Source organism: Cebidichthys violaceus, unplaced genomic scaffold, assembly GCF_023349555.1.
Source record: "Cebidichthys violaceus isolate CVI_PGR_0920_01 unplaced genomic scaffold, fCebVio1.0.p SCAF_5, whole genome shotgun sequence".
Taxonomy (NCBI): Eukaryota; Metazoa; Chordata; class Actinopteri; order Perciformes; family Stichaeidae; genus Cebidichthys; species Cebidichthys violaceus.
Window position 1 is genome coordinate 12,338,428 of NW_027176705.1, and position 24,470 is coordinate 12,362,897.

The 24,470-nt window shown below is 38.6% G+C and overlaps 1 protein-coding gene across 2 annotated transcripts; it reads left to right on the forward strand.

The window, feature by feature from the left end:
• ano5b (anoctamin 5b) lies at positions 1-22,969 on the forward strand. Of its 2 annotated transcripts, XM_068731097.1 has the most exons (21): positions 1-283; positions 5,190-5,234; positions 8,988-9,052; positions 11,907-12,014; positions 13,549-13,617; positions 13,803-14,087; positions 14,360-14,479; positions 15,139-15,254; positions 15,378-15,512; positions 16,532-16,637; positions 16,829-16,889; positions 17,377-17,528; positions 17,632-17,706; positions 17,835-18,060; positions 18,175-18,344; positions 18,551-18,648; positions 19,317-19,447; positions 19,626-19,831; positions 20,025-20,212; positions 20,580-20,685; positions 20,783-22,969. In XM_068731097.1, the coding sequence occupies exons 1-21, from the start codon at positions 208-210 to the stop codon at positions 21,005-21,007; spliced, it is 2,763 nt and encodes a 920-aa protein (XP_068587198.1). In that variant the 5' UTR covers positions 1-207; the 3' UTR covers positions 21,008-22,969. The 2 variants fall into 2 exon arrangements, with proteins under 2 accessions (XP_068587198.1, XP_068587199.1); XM_068731098.1 differs by lacking the exon at positions 5,190-5,234 and having other exon boundaries at positions 20,783-21,985.
• The last annotated feature ends 1,501 nt before the right edge of the window (positions 22,970-24,470 follow it).

The window sequence follows — 24,470 nt, forward strand, 5'->3', positions numbered from 1 at the left end:
GGGTAGCGCCAGGGAGCCCAGCAGGGCACAGTTTCTGTGAGGATCGGTCATAATTTAGATATGATTCATATTCCATCCAATAATCTGAATCGGACTCATTGATTTCAGTGTGTGGTCAGCCGATGTCGTCATCGACGCTCATCCTCTCACTGCCTTTGCCCACTTTCGAGAGAAGGTGAAGCCTTTAGAATAACACCGCTGGCCGCTATGAGACGAATAACGGGAAAGGCGAAGGATGAAACTTTGATCGAGCTGCAGAGCGCGACGGATTCACAGACTGGAGGTAATTAAATACAGATGCATTCATTAACCTTCAACAGCGAGGAGGAGGTTTCTATTTTACGCCACATGTTTAATATATGTCCAAAAGGCTGTCTTACTTCTACTGATTGTACTGTAGTAGCTATGGCTAGTCTCTGGCAAAGAAACAGCCTGGTGTTAGAAGAAATAATCCTTATCATCACATGACTCGGTGGGAAGATCCTTATCCCAACTGATAATGTAATTAAAATAAACCCTTGACGAACATGGGCTACCCTCATGTCATGTAGCAAAGCATGTCAGTTTAACATCTGACTGGCACTCAATTACATATACTTGTGTTACTTGGCATGTGCGTTTTGGCCACAGCTCAATTAAATTACTTTTTTTAAGGTATGCTGTTTATATTTCTTACAGTTGTGTATGTGGTGTCAGTTTGGCACCTGTTCACATGACTGAGGCTGTGTGCAAGTACATCATGCATGAACAGAAAGAGGGAGAGATTAATTGGAGTCATATCTACTGTCAAATCCCAGTGAAGTATTGCAGAACGATAAATCCACTATTAAAAAAAACCACATCTCTGCACACAGAAGAGTTTATTGTAGCTGACTTATGAGAGGTTTTACAGCAAGTTAACAGCGATCCCATGACAAGCCTTGGAGGAAAACAGATCACAAGCAGAAATGCTTGCTATTTGTGTTTAGTCTTTTTTTCGCAGGAATGACACTTAAAAGTGGAAAGTCATTCTCAAAGGCAGATTTCAGGCAATATCTCGGCCCAAGAAGCATCTTCATCTCCATGTTTGTTCATTGTAAATTCATTTAAGTTGACAAACGGGCAAAATGATCCAAAGTGATGAAGCATGTGAGTAAACAAATCCATATCTAATTGGATTGCTTCCTCTGAGATAGTCAGGCTTAACTGATTCTTTTTTAAACAGCAAGCCACTTTCATAAATGTAATGTATATATAAGATATTATTTGTTATAGAGTAATCTCTGGGGACAGAAAATGAGTTAAGATAAATAGTTTCCACTTCCATGAAGCTCCATATGTCCTGGTATTGGATAGCTGTGGTCTGTTAAGTGCTGCATTATGTCTCTCATAGCTCCAACAGCATGACAGTTAGTGAAGCTGACATTTTGCTGTAGTAAATTTCTTAAGCAACAGATCTGTCAAAACGAGGAAAACCGAGAGTTTGCACTTACATTAGCAAAAAGACTATTTAGTCTGTGTTAGTGAACATATTTGAAATGTCACACATCTACAGTTAAATGGAAAGATAATTGAGTGTTGACAAAGAGAGAAGGCCACTTGTGGTTAAAAACTGATACATAACATCATTTTACATAATGTGAGGCTCACTTAAAAATTCTAATTGACCATGCAGGAATCCCAAAACTTGTTTTACCTCAGAGGAAATAGATTAGTCTTATGTACAGTAGAGGCTTTGAGAAGATATGCTAAATCCTTCATTTGATGTCCTGAATCCCTGTTTATATCATCCATGTCTCTTCTCTCAGGGACTAACATTTCTATTGTGAACCTGTTGTATCCTCTCGTTGACATTTTTAACTCCGTATTTAAATGTGCAGAAGTAAACTCTCATCATGTTCCAAACCTCAGTAGCTGAAGCACCGATGTCTGTTGAAGTCCAGTAAATGGGCCATGTCAGGAGTCATTATGGTTTCCAACAGAAACATGTCTGGTGCGCTCGTGATAAGAGCAGTGCTGCGTTTTACTGAAGATGACTCAGAGAATGAGAGACTAAAGTTTGCCTTCACTCCTGAAATGTAACTGTTTTTTTGAATAATTACTTGTCTTAATGGACGATCAAGTACAGAATAAGTCCAAATGCCTATTTGAGCATTATTAAAAGTGCACCTTGGAACTTTATAAGCAATTGATACATCAAGATGTAGTTACATCACTGTTATGAAAGTGATCAGAATATACTGATTGTCTGTAATATAGGGAAATAATTCAAGCAATGTCAAGCTTCTTACATGTTTTATTATCTGCTTTGAGTGTACTGGTTACTGTAAGAAAGACACAAAAAACAAACACTTGAAACTATTATTCTGTACGCCTGATGACTTCATTTAGAAATGCAACTCAGTATTTATTTTAGAGTTATTTTTAAAAGATATTTTTACATGATAAAAAGGTGTCAGCTTAACTGTTATTAAAGGGAAAAAACAACCTGTATCTCACTCGAATGATAACCGTCAGTAGCATTTATAACACTGCGTCACTGAAAGATCATCAAGGGAATTGAAAAATAGAGATAATTTATTCCCCAGCATTCACATTAAATCAACATGTGTTGAGGGAATATAACGATATCCAAATAAGACCTTTTCCACTTATCAATCCCACACTCTTTATTGTGTTAATCAGCAAATTGTTAATGAAGACACGTGCCTGTTTATCAAGGGTTAGCAGCAGGTTAATAGACTCCTCTTGCTCTGCAAAGGCTTTGTTCAGGTTCTTATCATGGCAGACCTTCAGCCACATGTGAAAGAAGATGTCTGTCCTCACCTCGGTATATATATATATATATATACACACACACACACACACACACACACACACACAGGTGTTATGAGTGCATTGCCTTGTTCACAGCTATCTAAACACTGATTTACAGACAGGCATGACTGACGCCCTACTACTGAACCCTACTGGATGATGTACTGTCACATTACATACAATGACACGGCAGGTACTTGGTGCCATCTTTATTCCTTTTAATTGGACTCAAAGCTCATGTGTAGCGGGTTGCCAGTTTTTTGTCACCTACCAGGGACAGTTAGCCAATAATTCATAACTAAGTGCTCCTAATAGTAACTGCTCATATTTGAAGGTGATCATTAAGGTGGTCTCACTCTGCTCTCTGCAGTCATGTCAGATGAAGTCATTTTCCAGTCAGAGTTGAAACAGAGCCAAAGAGTTGCTATGGAAACAGGCCTCGTAATTGAATTACCCCCTTTGATGGAGGCACGATAATAAATAAGACAAGGAAAGCAACCAAGACTTCCTCTCAACAAACTAGAGGACAACTACAGTAGAGACATTGTTTTGGCTATTTTGTTTGAGATCCCAATGATATTTTTCAAGCTTTTTTTTTTTTTTTAGATTTAAGTCAAATGTCGTGGTCTAAGTTTAGAGCATGGCTTCCACATGACTCCCCTATGCTTTGGCCCATTTGCCTGGCCTTTGAGTACATGTACGTGAAATATTTAGATGAGGGGAAACAAACACTCCCATGGGCCATTAAAGTATGTTTTATGAGCTGTTAATAGAACAGTTGCACCTGTGGGAACTGTATTTGTCACTTAGTACAATATTTCTTAATACATATTAATAACAGGATTATAAGGCAAATGATAATACAGAAACAAGCATACTTACTTGCCCTGTTGCCATCTCACACATCTTCATCATCATCATCATCATATCAAAACCAAACAATCAGGCCAAAGGTTGCATGTCATGCAAGCAAGAGAGCAATTTTCTGTGTCCTCATCTGAGTTGACAAGTACTCCTTGGCATTTTTTTTCTCACAAATATGCCTTCATAAAATATGTTTATGTTATGTTGTGTCTTATGTAGATAATACGTTATCCTATCTACGCTGCACATGACCTCTTGTATAAGAGTTTGTGGTGTTGTTGCACTTCTCAAGCTTTCCGGGAATTGTCAGGAAATCTCCCCTTTGGGATGATAATATCCTGATGATAAAGAAAGGAAATTACTGTTTCTCATCACAAGTCTGATGCAAACACAGAGACCCAACTCACACTTCAAACACACTATACAAAAATAGAAAAGAGGATATTTTAGTTACTTTGTCAATATTTTTCACTCCTTACTGTCACGATTCATAGGGTTTATATGTGCCATTAGTTTGTATTATTTGGTCTTAATCTAACAGCACAATTCACATTTGACTGGAGTAGTTTATGGATCATTCCTTTTGTATGTTAGCTGTTCGACAGGAAATGTGGAGCGAGAGATAGAGAGGATGTCTTGTCGTAGCAGACCTTGACCCGGTTTGAGCTCAGGATGTTGTGGTTTCACTGTATCGTTGTACGCACCACGCCTGCTAGACTATAAGGACTATATCACTCAGAAGTTTTGGTAAGAAATTTAACATTTCAGTCTTGTGCTGTACCATTTCATATGTCCCCTTACCTAATTGCTAATCATCAAGACAGGCACTCAGCTTGTCTGAGGCTGTGTATGGTGGATGACTTTGACTGTGACCCATAGACCAGAGTACTAACCTGCATCACATCAATATTTCATACACAGCCACACGCTATTCACCTGGCACTAACAAAACTCATGCTTAAAGGGAAGTTGCAGGGCAATCTGTGACATGTCTGTATCACTTCCCTTGAGAAAAGTTTCACGTTGTCACAATGCGGAGTTGCGGTTAGTTAGTCTGCACTCGTTGCAAAACAATGATCTGAGGTGTATCTGCTTGAAAGGAGTAAGCAGGGCGGTCTAGCTGAGTGCCACCCTCGTGGGAGAGCAACACAAGACATGTTAATGGTGCTTTTTTTCAGAGAGGAGACACCCACACAGCCTGTTTGAGTCATAGTAAAAAAAAACAATTGTTTTTGTTATTACCCATCGCGTCATTTTCAGGTTATTATCACTGTTTGTTCAGATGCTGTGCCGCAGATGGAAGCCCTGGTCTGATCGTCACAAGAGATTAACTGTTCTAATTAGCTTTGATGTTGTTTATTGTCTCTGCAGTGCCTAGAGAAAGTAAGCCCTGGGCACTGTCTTCCACTGTGAGGCTCTTTGATGGATCTGCAGTCAATCAGAACTTCAGCAGTTTGCAAGCATGCATATTCACCTCTCCGAACCTACAGTTTAACACTAACCTGTGTCTATCTGTCTGTCCGTTAAAGATGGCCTTGCAGTGTTGACCGCATTCAGGATAAACCTGCACACAGGTACGGGCAGATCATAGGCTTTATGTGACGCCTGTCTGTCCGTCCTCTCATCATCAACTCTGCAATCTCTCTTTTAATCCATTCGCTCTTTCATCGTGCCATACGTTCCTCAGTAATGGAGCATCCTTCTGTTTCTGTTCTGTTCATTTTGCACTGCTTTCCGGTTTGTCTGCTGATCAGACCCAGATGTCTGCGTGTCTGTGTGCTCGTTCAGCCTCCATCTCAGCTTCTGACTGTATCTGCAGAGCCTGGCTCCTGGTAGCTAAAGTTGCTGTGTCCTGTGTACATAGCTGTGTCCTACATATATATAGTCCTGTCTGGTTATTTGGTCTATAAACAGTTACTTACAGTAATTGACTTCCCAGAAAAAAAGAACATTATATTTATAATATATCACAGTATAAGGTTACATATACCATTACAGAGAATTGTATCCACATCGCCCACTCCCACTGTCAGTCATACAACGATTTTTTTAGATTTTCCTCAACTTAAGTAAAGATAGCCACACTACACAACACCAATACTCCATAACAAGTTGAGCTTCAAGCAAGCTTAAGAAAAAGTAAAATAAAATACTTTATATTGTATCTTAAGTAAAAGTACTCAGGCAACAGAATGGCCCTTGTTAGAGTGCTTAATCAGCCCATATTGTTTGATTTGTGTTACTGATGTACTAATGTGTAGTTTAACATACAACTAGCATTATATTTTGTAAGTGGGTCATATTATATATGTACAACTTCGATCTTTAATGTAAATTATAACTTTATATGTCACATAAAACTACTGAAATGTAGTAGAAGTATAAAAGTATAAAAAAATGGAAGTATTCAAGTAAAGTACAAGTACCTCAGCAGCATCCTTGAGTACTTCAGTAAACTACTTTATTACTTCCACCACTGCTGGTGTACATGTGCTTATAGCCCACCAAGTGTCTGAACTCAACTGTAAGTTTATCTTAGTTTCTTGATATAAACTAATACGCATTATGTATTGTGCATATGTGTGTGTGTGTGTGTGTGTGTGTGTGTGTGTGTGTGGGTGAGTGGGATATTGTCTCACAGCCGTCGGACAAATACTAGATCCCGTATGTCGGTTCACATTTAGAGATGCAGGTTCCCTTTCATAACATTTGTTTTGATGACTCACGTTGGGATTCACTGAAGGAGGGCCGCTCTCTCCTGCCAGTTACACATGCTGCCATGTCAAATGAAACCGTGGAGCACTAAATGTGCGTCACCCCTGGGGGCTACGCATGAGAGGCGGATTTCTTGCTCAGAGGCCATCGCCGTCATCGGCAATGCAGACTTCATCAGGTTGTAGTGAATTAGGATTTGCCGTGATTCTGCTGGGGAATAGTGGATTTACTTGTGTCAGGAGCGAATACAAAGCCCTTTTCTCTCTGCATGATCAGCACATACCTCTGAAAACTAATATATTGATACGAGTGACCTCTTATCCTGATATACTGGCCACTGATTGCTTTAAGGCCTGAGAGTGAAGCTTGACCTACACCAGTCAGCATATCTCAGCCTCTGCTGCTTCAATTGTGACAATTCTTTCTATAACCTGCCTCTTGTGAGTCCCCCATCTTTACAGAAGTTAAAAAAACCCAGTGTCCATCACATTCATAAGATTCTATGAGTTGAAATCCATATAAAAAGAAGTAAAACATCTCTACCCATAGTAAGACACCAAATCAAAATGAAAGAGAAAGAGATACATCTTGTTTGGCTTTGGCATTAGCTTATGGCTTTCATATCAGTGAGCAATGCTCTGCAGCAGCTGACCATTTGGGATTCTAGTTCCTTCGTAGGTTGTGGTTAAAAGTGTCACTTGATTTAGAGCTCACAAGAGGTTACTGGCATATTTTTCACTTGGCATTCTGCTGGTGGGCATGTTTACAGAAGAATATCTCAGCTACTGTAAATATACATCAGCTGAGGGGTAATTGGGTTTCATGAAGTGTGTTAGAAGACGGTGCAAGAGCCTTACTTTTAAATGAGTTGTAATTTAGTTAATTTGTGTCATCAAAAGTCACAGTTAACAAGGTAATGTTCCACGAATGAACGACTGTGTGATTTGAGTAGTTATTTGAACGTTTATGCTCATTTGTGAATTTAAGTCCAACGCTGTTGCTCAGTTCTACAAAAGGCAGCTGACTCTGTGTGACCCCTTTCTCCATGTATTTGTCTCTCGGTGGGAGTGTATTACACACTGCTGGCCTCTTACTTCTGTTTGCTCAAGTCAGGCTCTGATAACTGGCTGTGCACAGTTGGAGTGAGACCAGAAAAAATCAAAAAAAGGAAAGAGAAAACAAAGCTGCTAAGATTAAATAAAATATTGGCTGCTCAGTCAACGATGCTTCCCACAAGCCCACTGGAAGATATCCCACTGTGTCATTTGCCCTTTGCACTCCTCAGGGATTCTTATGGCATATTTTCATTCCTTCCTATGACTCTCCAGCCTTATCATTAAGCTTCCACATGGAGCCACCATAGTCCCTCTCTCATTGGCTCGCACTGCTGTCTGTAATATCATTGTGTCTAATCAGAGAAGGCTCCTTTGTGTGCTGAATGTGTTTCATTTAAGGGGAGGTAAGACTTCTGGCACGCCAACCTCGGGGCCCTCCCCCTCGATGATGCCTCGGAGCACGTTCCAGCCTCCCCCACAGGAAGTGCCGCTTTCCCACCATCCAGGAATAATAGGGGAGCAGGCAGCGAGCAGAGCAGTGCTACATGAGCACATTCTCTCTGCCAGTGTGGAGGGAGAGAGAGGCACTGCAGGAATGTTGTGTGTCATTGTATGAGAGAGGAAGAGAAGAGTGTGTGTGTGTGTGTGTGTGTGTGTGTGTGTGTGTGTGTGCTGCCTTTGTGATTCTCATCCTTCTCTCAGCTCTGCTGATGTTGCCAAGAGACTGTAGGATTTTTATTTGGCCCTTGTTAAATTGAGTTTGTCTGAGATGCCTGTGCAGCCATAATGTTTATTGGCTGGCTTATGTCTCTTAAAGGGAAAGTTTGGTTTTGAGTGAACCTTAGTATTATCCTGAATACCACGTACCCTGCATGGCAATAAACAGAGCCTAACCTAGCTTAGCTAAATTACTGAATGTGGGTGTGACAGTAGAGAAGAATACCCTCTCCATTGCTGAAGGGTTGATACTGTTCACTTGTCAGGCTAACTTGGACCCTTAAACAAGCACATGATTAAATTATAACAATGACATTGTTTTTGGAGCAATTGTTTCCCCTTGTTGGGTGTAGGCAAACGTAAGCAGGAAGGTGCAACGGATGACTGAAAATGTACTTTTTTTTAAAGAAAACACATTGTTACATGTAGTTTAGTTTGACCAGCCATCAGTCTCTGGGTCTCTGTTATTTTATTCTGAATAGTTTATACGCTACACACACACACCTTCAAACTGAAGGCAACGATATACATACACAATGTAAAAGAAACAACCTGAGCTATCACTTTATAAGACACACGCATAACAAGTGTTCAGAAGAAAAATATCATGACACTCAAACTCACTGGACATAAATCTGTAGTCTTTAGGAACAATCAAGTTTCATTATAAAATATTATATAATGACTAACATAAACAACAATAATTATTTGTCTACTGGACGGGGGTTGAATCAATAATCTTCTGGTCACAAGCCCATTTCTCTAACCTTTTGGCCCAAACCACCTATTTAATTAAATAAATATATATGAAACATACTGTATATCTTCTTTCTTTTGCAGATGAAAACGGTGGAGATGATGTCAATTCATTACCTGAAAGAACAACACTGCCTGGACATACAGAGGTAAGCTCCATCGTATCTGTGGGTGTTTCAACAGACTCTCAAATGGGAAGGAAGAAGTTTGGCATTATGGGAAATAGTCTTATTTGCTTTTTTAAAACGAGTTAGATCGATACCACTCTCTACAAGTCTACACGGTACATATAAAGCTGGCTAGCATAGCTTAGCATAAAGACTGAATGGGGAAGAAGCTTGCCTTGTCAGTGACGTGCAGTGAGGTTGGTGGCTGGTGAGGCACTGACGCTACATAAATCAGATTTACAAATATATGAACCCAATAGAGAAGCTTAAATCACCATTCAACTGGCAGCTTGCACATTGACTACTGGTGTTTTTCATATCAGCATTATTTACACACACATAGGTAAGGTACATATTTGATTCCACCGGGAGCGTTTCAGAAGCGGAGCGCTCGCGGGCACTACCCGCGAAAATCGTGAGACTCCGTGATAATCTGTGTAACAACCACGGATGTATAAAGAGAACAACAAACACATAAAAGGTTACTTTACCTGTCCGACGTTGAACTGCTGTTGATTTGTTCACATTCCTTGTTTTTGAGACATTTTTAAACTTGGATATAGAATCTTACATGTTTGTGGTCAAAGCAAAATATAAGAAGAAGAAGAGAAGTGTAGAAGAAGAGCAACGACAGAACAAGCATAAACCCGACCCGTGGGCTCTCGCACTCCCTCTTCTTTGAGGCAGAGTAATGTTTGTCCCTCTGTGCTTTTTCACTGCGGTTTAAATGTCAGATCAGCAACACTAAATATGTTCTACACAGACGTGAAATACATTACATATTCTATGGAAAGAAAGGACATATAATACAAGTGTCTACAAATATTGCAGTGGTGACAAACGATGAGAAAGCAAAAGGCACGCGCTCAACCCAGTTTGTGAGTGATTGCGCAATCTGAGGTCGTTGCCTCACCTCACTGTCTCCTCTCTGTTTGAACAGGACATGCGCTAATTCAGCGATTTTGATTATAAAAATGCTTGAAATGATTGGAATCATACAGACATATTCATATTTATTTTATTTTAGCATTATTTGTTTTTTACTTGTCATGATGACAGGTGAGGCTCTGCCTGTAGCTTTATAATTACTGTATCAGACTGGTATTAAACTCTCAACTTTCACAAGAAAGTGAATATATATTACCAAAAATGTTGAACTATTTATTTAATTGTTACATTGTTAAATAATTATTTATTTATTTTTTAATCTGTTACGATCCAAAATCAACTGTCTTTCATAAGATTTTCAGCAACAGTAATGGAGGCGGAGATGGCTTTTGTTATATCTCCATGTAAGTTGTTGTCCTTCAAGGTCGTTTATGTAAATATTTATGTTTGTGTCATTTCATAGGCTTAGATGACTGACCTTCTGTCAACTCACCACTCTCATCGCTGAGTCACAAGACCTCTGTATCTGTAAAAGCTACTCTCATTTCTCCTCGGCGAGAAAGAAATAAACTGTCGCTGCTCAAACAGTCTGTTGTGTTTTCAGTGATACAGTGAGGACAACAAGCAGATGGTTTATCAATCTTAATTCCTAACACTGATTAAAATATGTTTCTGTGATGTATGGATGTAGGATTCAGTGTATGATTGTAATCTATCAACACTTCTTTTCAAAGTTCTCATTAGGTCAGAGCATGATTAAATAACACTACAACGAGAGGCATTCACGCCCCTGTGGGTCTTTTAGTGAGTGTGAGGGTCTGATAAACAAGCTGGGTGGGGCTCATTAATCTACTGAACACACTGGGTACTCCACGCCGTCTGTCTTCTCTGCGCTGCAAACACTGACTTCATATCTGACTGGACAATTAAAAGTGAGATTTTCTTTCAATGTCATGTTAAAGTGAAGCATGAATATTAATAATTAAACCAACATTTTTCAGAATACCTGAGCTTTCACGTTTCCAATATAGTTTGACATATACATCAGTAGATTTTTGTCATAAAAAAAAACTATTATATAAAAATATTATATTCTTTCTAAAAACACAGATTACATTTTTTTTCACCTATTTTCATAGATTAAAACGTATGGTAAAGGTAAAGCTGTAGAAGAATTAAACATAGGTAGAATCGGGCCATTCAACGGTGTTGACTGAAAGTTTTAAGTCGATTATTTTTCCAGGTTATTTAAAGGTTATGAAATACATATTAACACATACACTTACAAAGACACATACTGTATGTTGTAGTCACTGATTACAGTATATCACAAACTGTAGATTACTTCATCTTTTATCTGTAATATAATTAGATTTTATCCAGAAAGAGTGCTGTTAAAGAATTACCATTAATGTTATTAGTGTCAAAAAACTAATTTGGAGTAAGACAATGAATAAAATACAAAGTTGATATAGAACATGCAGAGCATGTTTCTCCTCCACCATCAACTACTTAGTGACAGACTGTGATTGTACTGTGTCCAAAGTTTCCTGTTTTATGTGGTTTTTCAGCAGTCATTGTGGCCTTCCTCTAAACCTTTCTCCAAAGAAAACAACATTCTCTATAAATACTTTTCAATACAACTACTCCCTGGAGTCAGTAGACTATAACCTAAATTACATGTATATTTCTGGGACACAATGTGCTTCTCTCTCTCTCTCTCTCTCTCTCTCTCTCTCTCTCTCTCTCTCTCTCTCTCTCTCTATATATATATATATAATACATATCTATCAGTGTTACAGTCTGAGCCATGTCTCTCTTCAAGATTATGGTTTAATTTCTTGCTGTGTCAGTATCTGTTGTTCCAGTATTGCATGTCTGTTAGCTTTCACTTCCTACTCCGTGAGAAAGCTGAAGATTACATTTTGTTTGTTTGCTTTTCCTTCAGACTGACAAGCTACAACCAAACAAAGACACTGTGTTCTTCAGGGACGGGGTTCGGAGGATAGACTTTGTGTTGTCCTATGTAGATGACAAAGATGGAGAAAAGAAACAGGTAAATGGAACAGAAAAGTGACACGTCGTCGTCAGTTGACTACTCAGCGTTTTACAGCGTGGCCTGTGACGAACTGTGACACTGTTGACGTTACGCAATTTTTACATCCAGAACATGAATATGTGGTACTGCTAAGAGGAAATGGGATTCAGGTTATACATTTTGCATAGACACACAACATTTGTGGCTCTCAGTATTTGGTTCAATTAGCTTGTAAAAAATAAGGTGGGCCTACACCTGTTATTTCAATGTGTCGGGTACATATTTAATCAACATTTAGTAATCAATTATAATAATTATGGTATTTTCAGATACCCAATATTAAAGGACTTGGATCATGATTAAAAGAACTTGATTGGGACATCCCTAATTTTATGTAACTATTGCTAGAAATACAGTCTTGCCAAATGTTTACTTTTGTGGACTTTTGCTTATGTTTATTAGATTAATTACTGTATTATACTTCTTCTTTCATATGTGATATACTGTTTATTCCTAGCATTGGCATTTGACAGTTTACTGTACTAATTCATTTTCATTCATGGAATCTCAATGTTTTCTTATTTGTAATCACTTGGATTGAATTTGTTGTCCTTTACACTTTTCACAGTTGCTTCCAGTAAAGGGCAACTCATTGTCTTTAACCTTTCTTGGAAGTGTGTTTTGCTCTCTGCATAAACTATCCACCTACATGCATGTAAGGCAGAGGACTATTCAAAATCGTCATATTTTGAAGCATGTTATGGCTACATCATCATCATCAAACAGCATTCTGAATCCTTGAATGACTTTGGTGTTTCTCTCTCAGTCCTCCTCAATCTAAGCGCCACATTTTCAACCTTTATTTATCCAGGGAGATTTCACTGAGAGCAAAGCTCAGTTTTTGAGGAAGGCTGTTTTCACATTCACACCTGAAAGCTGCACAGAACAAACACAGTGCCAAAGTTCACACTGAGCTCATTGGTAGAAACATTTAGTTTGTATCTCTGAAAGAAAGCACTTTGTTTACATGGATCAAAACTGAGGAATTGCTTAAACAGCCGACATTCAACTGCTGACAATTTCTTTAAGAAGAAAGAAAGATACATTTTAAGGCTCCCCTTTTTAACCTCAAGGATACAGACTAACCTCTGTTGCATTGCTTTTAATCAATTTACTGGAAAGTTATTGATTTATTTGATATTTCCCCCCATTTAATTGCAGTTTAATGCTTGTGTTTGCCATATTTGTATTAAGTTTACTCCATACATGTTAAATAAGTGTATGCAAATGTTTTTTCGTCACAATTTCTTTTTTCCCCATTCAAATTTGTACCACTGTCCCCACAGTATTAATCTAGATCAGTGATTGAGAGTTAGCCCCCTCCAGTGTCCATTGATAGGGTCATTAAATTGTCCCCTGAATCCATTTGTTAGAACAGTATCTTTATAACAGCATGTTTTTGCAGAAATTTCGTATATAAGAAGGTAAACAACATGCAATGACTTTAAAAGTGCGTGTGGCTCTAATGCCTGTGGTGTGTGTTTATCCACAGGAGAGGCGGAGGGCCTTTGAGGCCAACCTTGAGAAGGAAGGACTGGAGCTGGAGACCGAGGACAAATCGGTAAGAAAATAAACCACAGAGTACCTGCACCACCTAGTGGATAGTTTGCTGAGGCACACCCCATTCTCCAGGAAAAGTCTTAAAGGGATTGCTCACATTATACTGCCATCCATCCAAGTACTTGAAGGAAATTATGAATAAAATAAAAAGTATGTATTCCTTTCCTCCATCTCTCCTTGTATCAGGACTCCAAAGATCAAAAGACATATTTCTTGAAGATTCACGCTCCGTGGAATGTACTGGCCAGATATGCTGATATCTTAAAGATCAAAGTTCCCTTCAAAACCAGTGATGTCCCCCATGGTCAGGATGTCCCACTAGAGTGGCTCTCACATCCTTTCCGCTTGCCAGAGCACATTATGCGTCCACAACCTGACTACTTCACCTACCCCTTCGACAAGACCAAGACCGACTTCTTCCTTATCACTGACAAAGATACTTTCTTCCCGCCTTCCACGAGAAACAGAATTGTAAGTATTCCTTTTTCTAAAATCAGAATACACTTTTTTACACCGTAAATATCTCTTGGGTCTAAGATTTTAGCATTCATGAATGATTAATCAGTTTAACTCTCACAGATTTTCTGTACAGGCTGACCCTTGGGGGATTGTTTTAGCATTTACTCCACAGTGTTAGAACGTGCTTGCGCAACAATGAAGCAAAGTGCAAAATGCATTTAGCTAAGAAGTTTCTACAAATCCAAATCCTTTAATCTCTTGCTAAACCCTGTCCTTGTTGTAAGGTGTACTACATCCTGTCTCGTTGCCCGTACTACAAAGAGGGTCAGAAAGAGAGAGACAAGACGGGAATCAAGCGACTGCTCAGCAATGGAACGTATACAACAGCCTTTCCACTACATGATGTAAGACACGGGGAAGAAAGGACATCAACATGCAGCGGTCAAACATATCAATGGTCATCTACTTTAGCGCTTCCACTTCATGAGCCGTTTTACTTCTACTTCATTACACTGGGAGGAAACTGTGACCAGCTACTATATTAATCTAGGTTAAGGCTCAACATGCAAGATTTATAATGTTATGCATATAAGTATAAGTAACCCAATTCCATATTAAGTACATAAAAGTAAAGCGTCCTGGACCACAAACAACATTAAATTGCTTCATACATTCAACACAGTTCTGTAGAAGGAGTAATGCTACTTTTACTACTACTACCACTTACTACTGCTACTGTTAAAATGTGCTAGTAGTAAATTGGTTTGCAAAACATTGAATGCAGGACTTTCATTTCAAGTATATTTGTATGTGTATCATGTATATCTTTGTCTATTTCCACCGCAAATATATTTAAATCAGCATGGCTTCAGCATAATGTGATACATATGAAGTGTTTTTTTTTCTTTTTTACTTCAAGAAAAATGTGATGAAACTGTTCTAGATTTTCATATTAAGAGAAGGAATATAAGGAATAATTCAACATTTTCAGAAACACGCTCATTTTCTTTTTTGCAGAGAACTTTTTTCTTTAATTTAATTGCATTGTTTCTTTTCCTTTCAGTGTCGATACTGGAAAAGGGCAAGAAACGCGGAGTGTGAGAGTGAGCGCTACAACTTGTACCAGCACTGGGCCAGGTTTCTCTGCTTTTACAAAGAGCAGCCTCTCAACCTCATCAGGTAAACAAGCAACATCTGAATGCTGTCACCCTTTGTTTTCACACACAAACAAATATTACTGAAGCGTGTTTTGTGAAAACTTTCTTTTAGCTAGAAAGTTAAACATGCTGTTTTTGGTTGTAGGAAGTACTATGGGGAGAAGATTGGGATCTACTTTGCCTGGCTGGGCTTCTACACTGAGATGCTGTTCTTTGCAGCTGTCATGGGCCTTATATGTTTCACCTATGGAGTGCTCAGTTATGATGACAACATGTCAAGGTTTGTACCACCAGAGGGTGTCAGGGAGCTGATAACCAAGTGGCCCAAAATATATGGACATCCAAATACACCCAAATGTCAATGTTGACCATTTAACAAACTTTAATCTGCTGCTTTAACTGCCTCCTCTCTTTTGGCAAGACTTTCCACAAGACTGTGGAACCTGGCTGCATAGATGTTTGCTCCCATTCAGCCACAAGAGCTTTAATGAGGTCCACTGATGTTAGACTATAAGGACTGACTCACAGTCTGCATTCTAGTTCATCTCAAAGGTGTTTGACGGGCTTGAGGTCAGGGCTCTGTGCAGGCCAGTCAGGTTCTTTTACATCAATCTTAGGAAAACCATGTCTTTATGGACCCCCTGAGTTACCTTGAATGTGTGAAGGAAACTTTGTTTGGTGAAAATTCTTGATGAATTGAAGTAAATGCACATTGAACTACATCAAAGGTATATCAAGATTTGTGCAGTATAATCCAAGTCTCATTTATCCAGTCGTACGCTCACTAGATCCCAAACATGCAGTGTTTTAGATTGTAAGGTTTTAGCAGAGACGCATGTGTTTGGGAAGTATTTACCATACGATTGGATAAATAAGTCTTGGATTAACGGCTGTTTTGATATAGTTTTTCTGTTGTTAAACACAGATCCCATGTACTTCATTATTTTATTAAGATTTTTCTCAGGTTTTTGATTCTCTGTTGGGGCATGCAGGAAAAACTAAGTTTTCTTTCAGAATACAAGGCAACACGGGATGAGTAATCAATATACAAATGGTCATTTTGGGGGATAAATATTCCTTTGAATAACATTGTATGCTGTTGCATTAAGATTTATTGGAACTAAAGCATCCAGCACCAACTTGGAAAAGCATCCACATACTTTTGGCCATATTATATATAAACTCTTATGCCTTAACGATTGATAGATAGACTTTTATATTCCAATAAAATGATGGCCTGTTCAAAATTAGAGGCTAGATCGTTGTAATTGTTCAAGTTTCTTTGTTTTCTCCTTTTAGCCAAGAAATATGTGACGCCAATATCGGAGGAAGTATTGTGATGTGTCCGCTTTGTGATAAAAAGTGTCCTTTCTGGAAGCTCAACTCTACGTGTCTCTCGTCTTGGGTAAAACATCACACTTCATATGTTCATTAGACACCATTGTAAAACCTAAAAGCACATATTACAAACTATAATTTTACTACATAAGTGTGTGAAATTTCTTCTAATATCTGCAGTTAATTGTATCCTGCTGAGTCAGCAGTATGTCACCATGTTCGTGCCCAGCTTTATTTTTTTCATAATCTCTCTTCCAGCAATCCCATCTGTTTGACAACGAGGGAACGGTTTTCTTTGCCATATTCATGGGGATTTGGGGTAAGTGTCAGTCGATGCTGCTCTTACTGCGTTTAACCTGTGTTGGAGACCCAGTTTATTCCCCCTCCTGTGAGACAGATTTTCACAATTAAAGCCTTTTCACACCGAAGCATAAACCTTAATCTGTACTGCTTGAGCCCAAAGCAAGATGCCAGCACAATTATGTTGTTATGTACGAAGCAGTCAGAAAGCACGTCCAGCGCAATGAAGGCCAATAGTGCCAAAATAAAAAGCTGGCCTCATGAGCAGCAAGGCAAGATGTGTTGTAGCACAGCTGAAACACATTACTCTCCTAAAACTCAACACAGGCATTGTCTGTTTTCAGTCAGTGTAACATTATTCAGATCATAAAATATCTGCCAAAATAATGGATGGACACACCTGCACGGCATCAGACTTCTCATTGTACAACAACATTTTGTTAAAGATGAATCCCAAGCCAAGATTTTACAACTTTTTGCTACTTTTCTTCAAATCTACTTGGCAGTAACTCTGTTTTTGGAGTTCTGGAAGAGGCGTCAAGCCCGGCTGGAGTACGAGTGGGACTTGGTGGACTTTGAGGAGGAACAGCAGCAGCTTCAAATCCGGCCTGAGTTTGAGATCCGATGCACTAACAAGAGACTCAACAAGATCACTCAGGTGCTTCGAAATAATAAACACAACAAATATTATGTACTCTGTGGTTTGCAAAAATTGCATCGTAGCTACACTTCTTAAAGAATAAATTATAATAATGTTTCAGGAAATGGAGCCGTACCTTCCTGTCACCAGCAAGTGTGCCCGCTTCTGCCTCTCAGCTGCCACTGTTATATTCTGGGTAACTGAATATTTATCTCAGTCCTGTGTGTTTGCGTATGCACATGTGGGCTTTTTCCAACAATAGCTAGCAAGTATTTTTTACCAGCATCGTCACATACTCAGCTGTCCATGTGTGTGCTCCCACAGATTTCTCTGATAGTGGCCTGTATTATCGGGGTCATAGCATACAGGCTGGCTGTGTATGCTGCCTTTGCAAGTATCATCAAAGACCCCATGAGGAAGATCCAGTTGGTGGGCAGATTCATCACTCCACAGCTAGCGACGTCTGTCACCGCCTCCTGCATCAACTTTGTCATCATCATGATCCTCAACTTCTTCTATGAGAGGGTGGCCGTTTGGATCACTGATATGGGTAAAGAGGTTTAATCTGATATTCACTTAATCAAAGAAAGACAGAGTCTAAGGACAATAGAGAACACTATGTACATCTTACACTGATTTACTGTCTGGTGTTTGCTTCCTGCAGAAATCCCAAAGACCCACCTTGAGTATGAGAACAGGCTGACCATGAAGATGTTCCTCTTCCAGTTTGTCAACTACTACTCATCGTGCTTCTACGTGGCCTTCTTCAAGGGGAAATTTGTTGGTTTTCCTGGTGACTACACATATATGTTTGGCAAACTGAGGAATGAGGAGGTGAGTTTTCTTGCCCTTTATACAATAATGATTGAAGTAATGTATTTCTTTTAAGTAAACAACCTCATAGAAGAGGGAAGGTTCATGCTGAAACATTTTCCCACATTTTTCTAACAGTGAGGACAGTTTCATAATCTGGTGCCGCCAACAGGAAGTGCATCAAATGAAAGTATGTTGTGTAAACTAAAAATGTCTTGCTGTCGTAGTGTGACCCTGGAGGCTGTCTGATTGAGCTGACCACACAGCTGGTGATTGTAATGTCAGGAAAACAACTCTGGGGGAACATTCAGGAAGCTCTGCTGCCGTGAGTCCACCCGGTCTTTCACCTCTTACTTATTCATAAGTCACCATAACAAGAGAATCATTTTCAATTAAGATTTTCAATTTCAATTTGCATTTTGTGGATTTAAAAGATTAATATGTTGTGTGCACAAATTATCATCAAGTAAATTTAATTTCCTACTCTGCAGCTTGCTTCAGATGCTCACATCCTCTTCAAAATGGAGAGAACTCAGTTGATAACATTCAATTTTCTACTTTTAAATGTCACACAATGAAAGTTTGGCTTTTCCACCCCACAAACACAATAACTATAAAGATCATGACTGACCATGATTAGTTACATGCTCAAGGGGAAGATTTACATTTACATATTGACACGAAAAAGCTTCAAAGTTTAGAAGAAGACATTATCAGCCAAACTCAGTCCAGAGTTGTTATACACGGTCAGTACTTGTCAAAAGCAACAAATTACAGTATATCAGGTACATGTATGCCTAAAACAAATGGTAACCCGAAAGTCAATAGTAGTTGTTGCAAACTTGTATGCATACTTTTAAATAACTTTCTAACTACAAATACTGTCGTCACTGTGATGATCAAGGAACGTCTCTCTGTAAATGACTTGTTGGCTTTGTGAAAGTCTCGACGTCAGATCTCTGCAGTTTGACATCTGATTCTTCTTCTTGACAGGTTGATGCGTAACTGGTGGAGTAGCAGAAAGGGACGGCACCATCCTGAGAACCATTACAGCCGTTGGGAGCAGGACCACGTCCTGCTGAACTTCAGCCAGCTGGGATTGTTTTATGAGTACTTGGAGATGGGTGAGTTACTTCACCTCACCTTGTTTGCAATACAAAGATCATATCTGGACAGGAGAGCAAGACAAATTGCTGTACGATATATGGATGCTGTCTTGTCTTCTATCCCTGTATTGTATTTATTGTCTTCCACTCCCACTAATTATCACTAACTCTCTGTGTCTGCTCTCTCTCTTTTCAGTGGTCCAGTTTGGTTTCATCACATTGTTTGTGGCCTCTTTCCCATTGGCTCCGCTGCTGGCTCTGTTCAACAACATCCTGGAGATCAGGGTGGATGCCTGGAAGTTCACCACCCAGTTCAGGAGACCAGTAGCGTCCAAGGCCCGAAACATCGGAGCGTGGCAGGAAATCCTCAACGCAGTGGCCATTTTGTCTGTTGTTACCAACGTGAGTGTTATGTGTGTAGTGCAGGAATATGTTTATTTGTCTAATCTGTGCTTGTTTCTGTATTTGCATGTATGATACACATTTAACAGGCTGTCAGAAGGACACTGTGCATCAAAATAATATTTATTTGCAATAATTTCACTGCAGACTCAAACATTTCATTTAACGCCTTTTGTGCTTTCTTCTGTCTCAGGCTTTCATAATGGCGTTCACCTCTGACATGATCCCCCGTATGGTCTTCCTGTATGCCTACGGTGAAGATGACAGCATGAGGGGATACGTTAACAACAGCCTGTCAATATACAACATCTCTCAGCTATCTGTGGACAACATGCCTGAGGACGGAGACGACTGGTTTGATAACACCACCATTACCTGCAGGTATTAGAGCAGAGCTTGTTGTGCCTCTGGATTTAGCTTATACATTCAGCTTTGACATTTTTGAGGAGCTTTAAAGCTGTTAGCACGTTAGCCATATCAACTTTATAGGGTTATGATATGTCAGTGTTGTGTTTACAGCTTGTTGTTCTGCCCCTGAGTGGATACAACTAGTCATTGTTAAAGAATTATCATCTGAATGAATACATTTTGCTTTAATACATTTTGCTTTAATTCAAGAATTGTTTATGTTGTGTGAGCTTTCTGGAACGTTTCTATAGCATTAACTGATATGTGCTGGTATCAGCACATTTTGTGTCATGATTACACTGATGAAACATTACTGACTGTATGACATCGTTTTGTACAGATACCGTGACTACCGTTACCCTCCAGGCCACCAGAAAGAGTATAAACACACCATGCAGTTCTGGCACATCCTGGCAGCCAAAATGGCCTTTATTATTATCATGGAGGTAAGACTACAGCGCTTCTTCCCACTCCTTGCTCAAAGAATAAATGCTCAGAATTAAAGGATCATATCTTGACCATATGATTATTCTCGCTCTGCAGCACGTTGTGTTTGTGGTGAAGTTTTTCGTGGCGTGGATGATCCCCGACGTCCCTTCAGGCGTGAAGGCTCGGTTTAAACGAGAACGCTACCTAATTCAAGAGTACCTGTATAACTACGAGGTGGAGAGGGTCAAACTCCAGCTGAGTGCCAGTTTCATCACAGAGCCGCCGTCAGAAATGTCCTTGATGACAGACAAGCATGAAGTGTTGTCTGAGTGCCTGTAGGCTCAAGCTTCGAGCCACGAACGGACCGAGAGCATCCGTATACAAGGGCTTCTGTCTTTGGGTTGAAAACGCTATTATCTTTTATTGCCGAATGGACTCCTATATTAGGATGCAACATTTTACTTTGCTTAAAATCAGCTTTTTGAGCGGATTAAACATTCCTGTGCCATATCTTTAGTGGGGAAATAACAGCAAAGAGCAAACAGATTTTAAGTGCAGCCTTTATCATTCCCTGTGTAATGTCTTCTGATTGAAAAATAATAATCTCTGTATGCGCCGATAGAGTTAAAGTTTGTGGTGTTGAATATGTGACATTAGGTGTAATTACCCTTTAAAGAGTTGGCTATGATATCATTGATTAAATGTTCTGCATGTGATTCTTCTGATTAGAATACAAGATCAAGGACCCGACTGTTTAGAAAAGAAAATATGTGTCAGTTTTAAAAATGTTTGTGGTTAAAAAATTCATATAATTTTAGAGATATATCTTATACATCACATATCCTTTTTCTGTCATTTAACTATTAATGTCGACTTACAACTTTACTTTTTTTAAATTGGTAGCTACATAATGTTTAGTTCCACTTATCTATAGCTGGGCTACGAAATTGTCTGTTTTGTTATGAGAGGTAGTTTGGAAAAAGTCTCTTAAAGTCTGTGCATTTTAAAACCAAGTACCTCCATCATACTGCAGTGATACTGTAACAATCAGAAGTGTGGCTATCAGTCCACCCTGTGTGAGTAACATGGTGAGACAGCAGCTGCAGGCTCGTGCTTCTCATCTTCCAAATGTATTTCCAACTTGCTGCGGGACCAATTAGAAGATTTCTACCAAGTGAAAAGACTCCACAAAGAAGAACTCTGACAGATTTTCTGTTTGAATACAATCAGTTTATGTGTGTGAGTTGAGGTCGATCATGTGTCGACTTTACTCCTCCTTGTGTTACACATGGATAATAAATGGCCTGCATTTCTGTTTTCAGATTTCACATTATTGGTGTCTCCACATACTATGCATAAACAATTATAGCCGCCGTAACAGAAATAGACAGAAAGGAGAAGAACTTCTTGGGCCCTGGTTGGGATACATGTCCCAACGAGTGACGATTTCAGTGAGGGACTTTTAGTAACTGGTTCATACTCTCTGGTTACCAAGTGTTCCTGTAAATATAAATAATAAATCGTCTATTTAAATGGGTTGCAGTGCAATTACCTGATCGATCTGCTTCTGCTCTGTGGCCTGAAGCTTTTGTATTTGGAGTTACTTATCAATTTATTTGCAACACCTGATTTCTTATTTTGCACTATTCATTGCCTCATAACCACCATTGAGCAGTGTTAGTTCAGACAGTTCTTCAAGTACATTTTATTCTATAAATGGTTTCTTTGTCAAGGGAAAAAAAAAAACATATTATATTTATTTACAGTAAATAAGTCATTTTTGAGATTCAGGATCACTTTTCATCCTCTTTAGCTTAACATGTGTTAAGGTTTTTCTGTGTTTGTATTGAAACCTCTTTGTACTTTACTGTAAATGATGCAGTTGTGATTTCAGATATCAGCTAATTATATTTGACAGTCAAAAGCTAAGCCTGAACGACTCACATCTCAGGATTAAACATCTGCTCATGTTTGTTGGGCGTCACTTGTTGATAAAGCATGCAGATGTCAGACGTGTGCAGAGCGTATTCCTGCAACATGCATGACGTATTTCCCAACAAACAAATGCCTTAAACCTCTGTGCTTACTTGTTTTTGTATGATTTTGTATTGACAAAGTTTCCTATCTGAATTCTAAACCTGTTTCATAAAACATGTTGCTGCTAGTCATTGCAAAGTAACGTTTTTCTTGCATGAATTGCTGTAAATATCTTTGCCAGTTATATTCTAAGTTCACTGCTGTTGATTGTACAAAAATGCAGGAAAGCTGTAAATATTCACAAAAAATAAAGAAATAACTAGTTATGGTGTAAGTTGTTTTGTTTTGCACACAACATAAAAGCAGATACAAAATGTAATAAGACTTAAATAAGACTTATACTGCAGAGTTTCCCCAAATGTTTTAAGATGTGGAAAAACAAAATACTTTAAATAATAGCTAGTGTCTAAGGTTTTTTCCACAAATAAAAATCCTCCATTATCTCATTGACAAATTCAGAATCTATGAATATGTAAATATTGTTAATTTCACTGCTGGACACAAGATGTCTCCCTCGTCTGTGTAAAGTCCACTCTTAGTATTTCCAAAACCACACTTGTGTAAGTTGCATCTTGGACCACGATTGGCTTCCAAATTAGTTTTGATATCTCATAATTACAAGTGTTAAACTGAGAATGAAGGTGAGCACACACAAACGTCCTCCCTTCAGCAGGTGAACATGAAAACAACCTTCCAGTCAAACTCTGCTCCACACACGTCATTATGCACAGTGAAGCTCAAACATCAAAGAGAAGCAACAATAACCAACACACAGTTTAGCATGAAGAGTGACTTTATAAAAAACTAAATAATAATGTATAAAATATGATTCAGCAAAGGACATAATGTGCCAGTATTAGAGCAAGATGCAGTGTCGCGTGTGACCACCAGATGGTGTCCAATACCAACAAATGACAAGGTAGACACTGATCGCGTTTCTCCTTTCTCTTTTGTCCTCTAATCACACATCTAAAATCTTAGAATTATTATTTGTTTATTATTATCCTTATTATTGTTATAATTTGTATTATAATTTGTATGATTGTAATCAGTATTATTATTATTATTATTATTATTATTATTATTAGTAGTAGTAGTAGTAGTAGTAGTAGTAGTAGTAGTAGTATGCATTAGTAGTAATTTGGTCTGCAGAAGGATAACTATCAGATGACATATCCTTGAAATCTCATTAAATTTATATATAAGAAAAAATGCTTCCAAAATTGTGTGCATGTTTCGGTGGGAAGATGTGGTTGTCGGGGGGATGAAAATAGCCTTAAATTATTGATGGATTCCTACGATGAGCAGAGGAGCTTGTTGGGGGGGAAATCCACTCCTGCTCATTTGGTTTCCATAGCACCGCCCTCAGGAGAGCTGCAGCTTTCATAAATGGGATGGACTGTCCTTGTTTTTTTTTTTTTAATATGTTCATACATTTAGGCATGAAAACGCCAAATAAAGATATATAATTTAAATATCTAAAGTTGTAGCCTATTAAATGTCACATCATTTAGGCTGCGACATGAAGCGAACGATTGAACTATGGAAACATTTCCTCCTCTTCCCCTCCGTTGTTTTATGAAATGACTGATATAAAAGAGACTCATACATATATATATATATATATATATATATATATATATATATATATATATATATATATATATATATATATATATATACATTATAATGTTATATCTTGATTATGGCCTTAATTTGTGCTGAGCAATTGGCCAGATGCTGGACGCGGAGCTGCTGTCGCTGA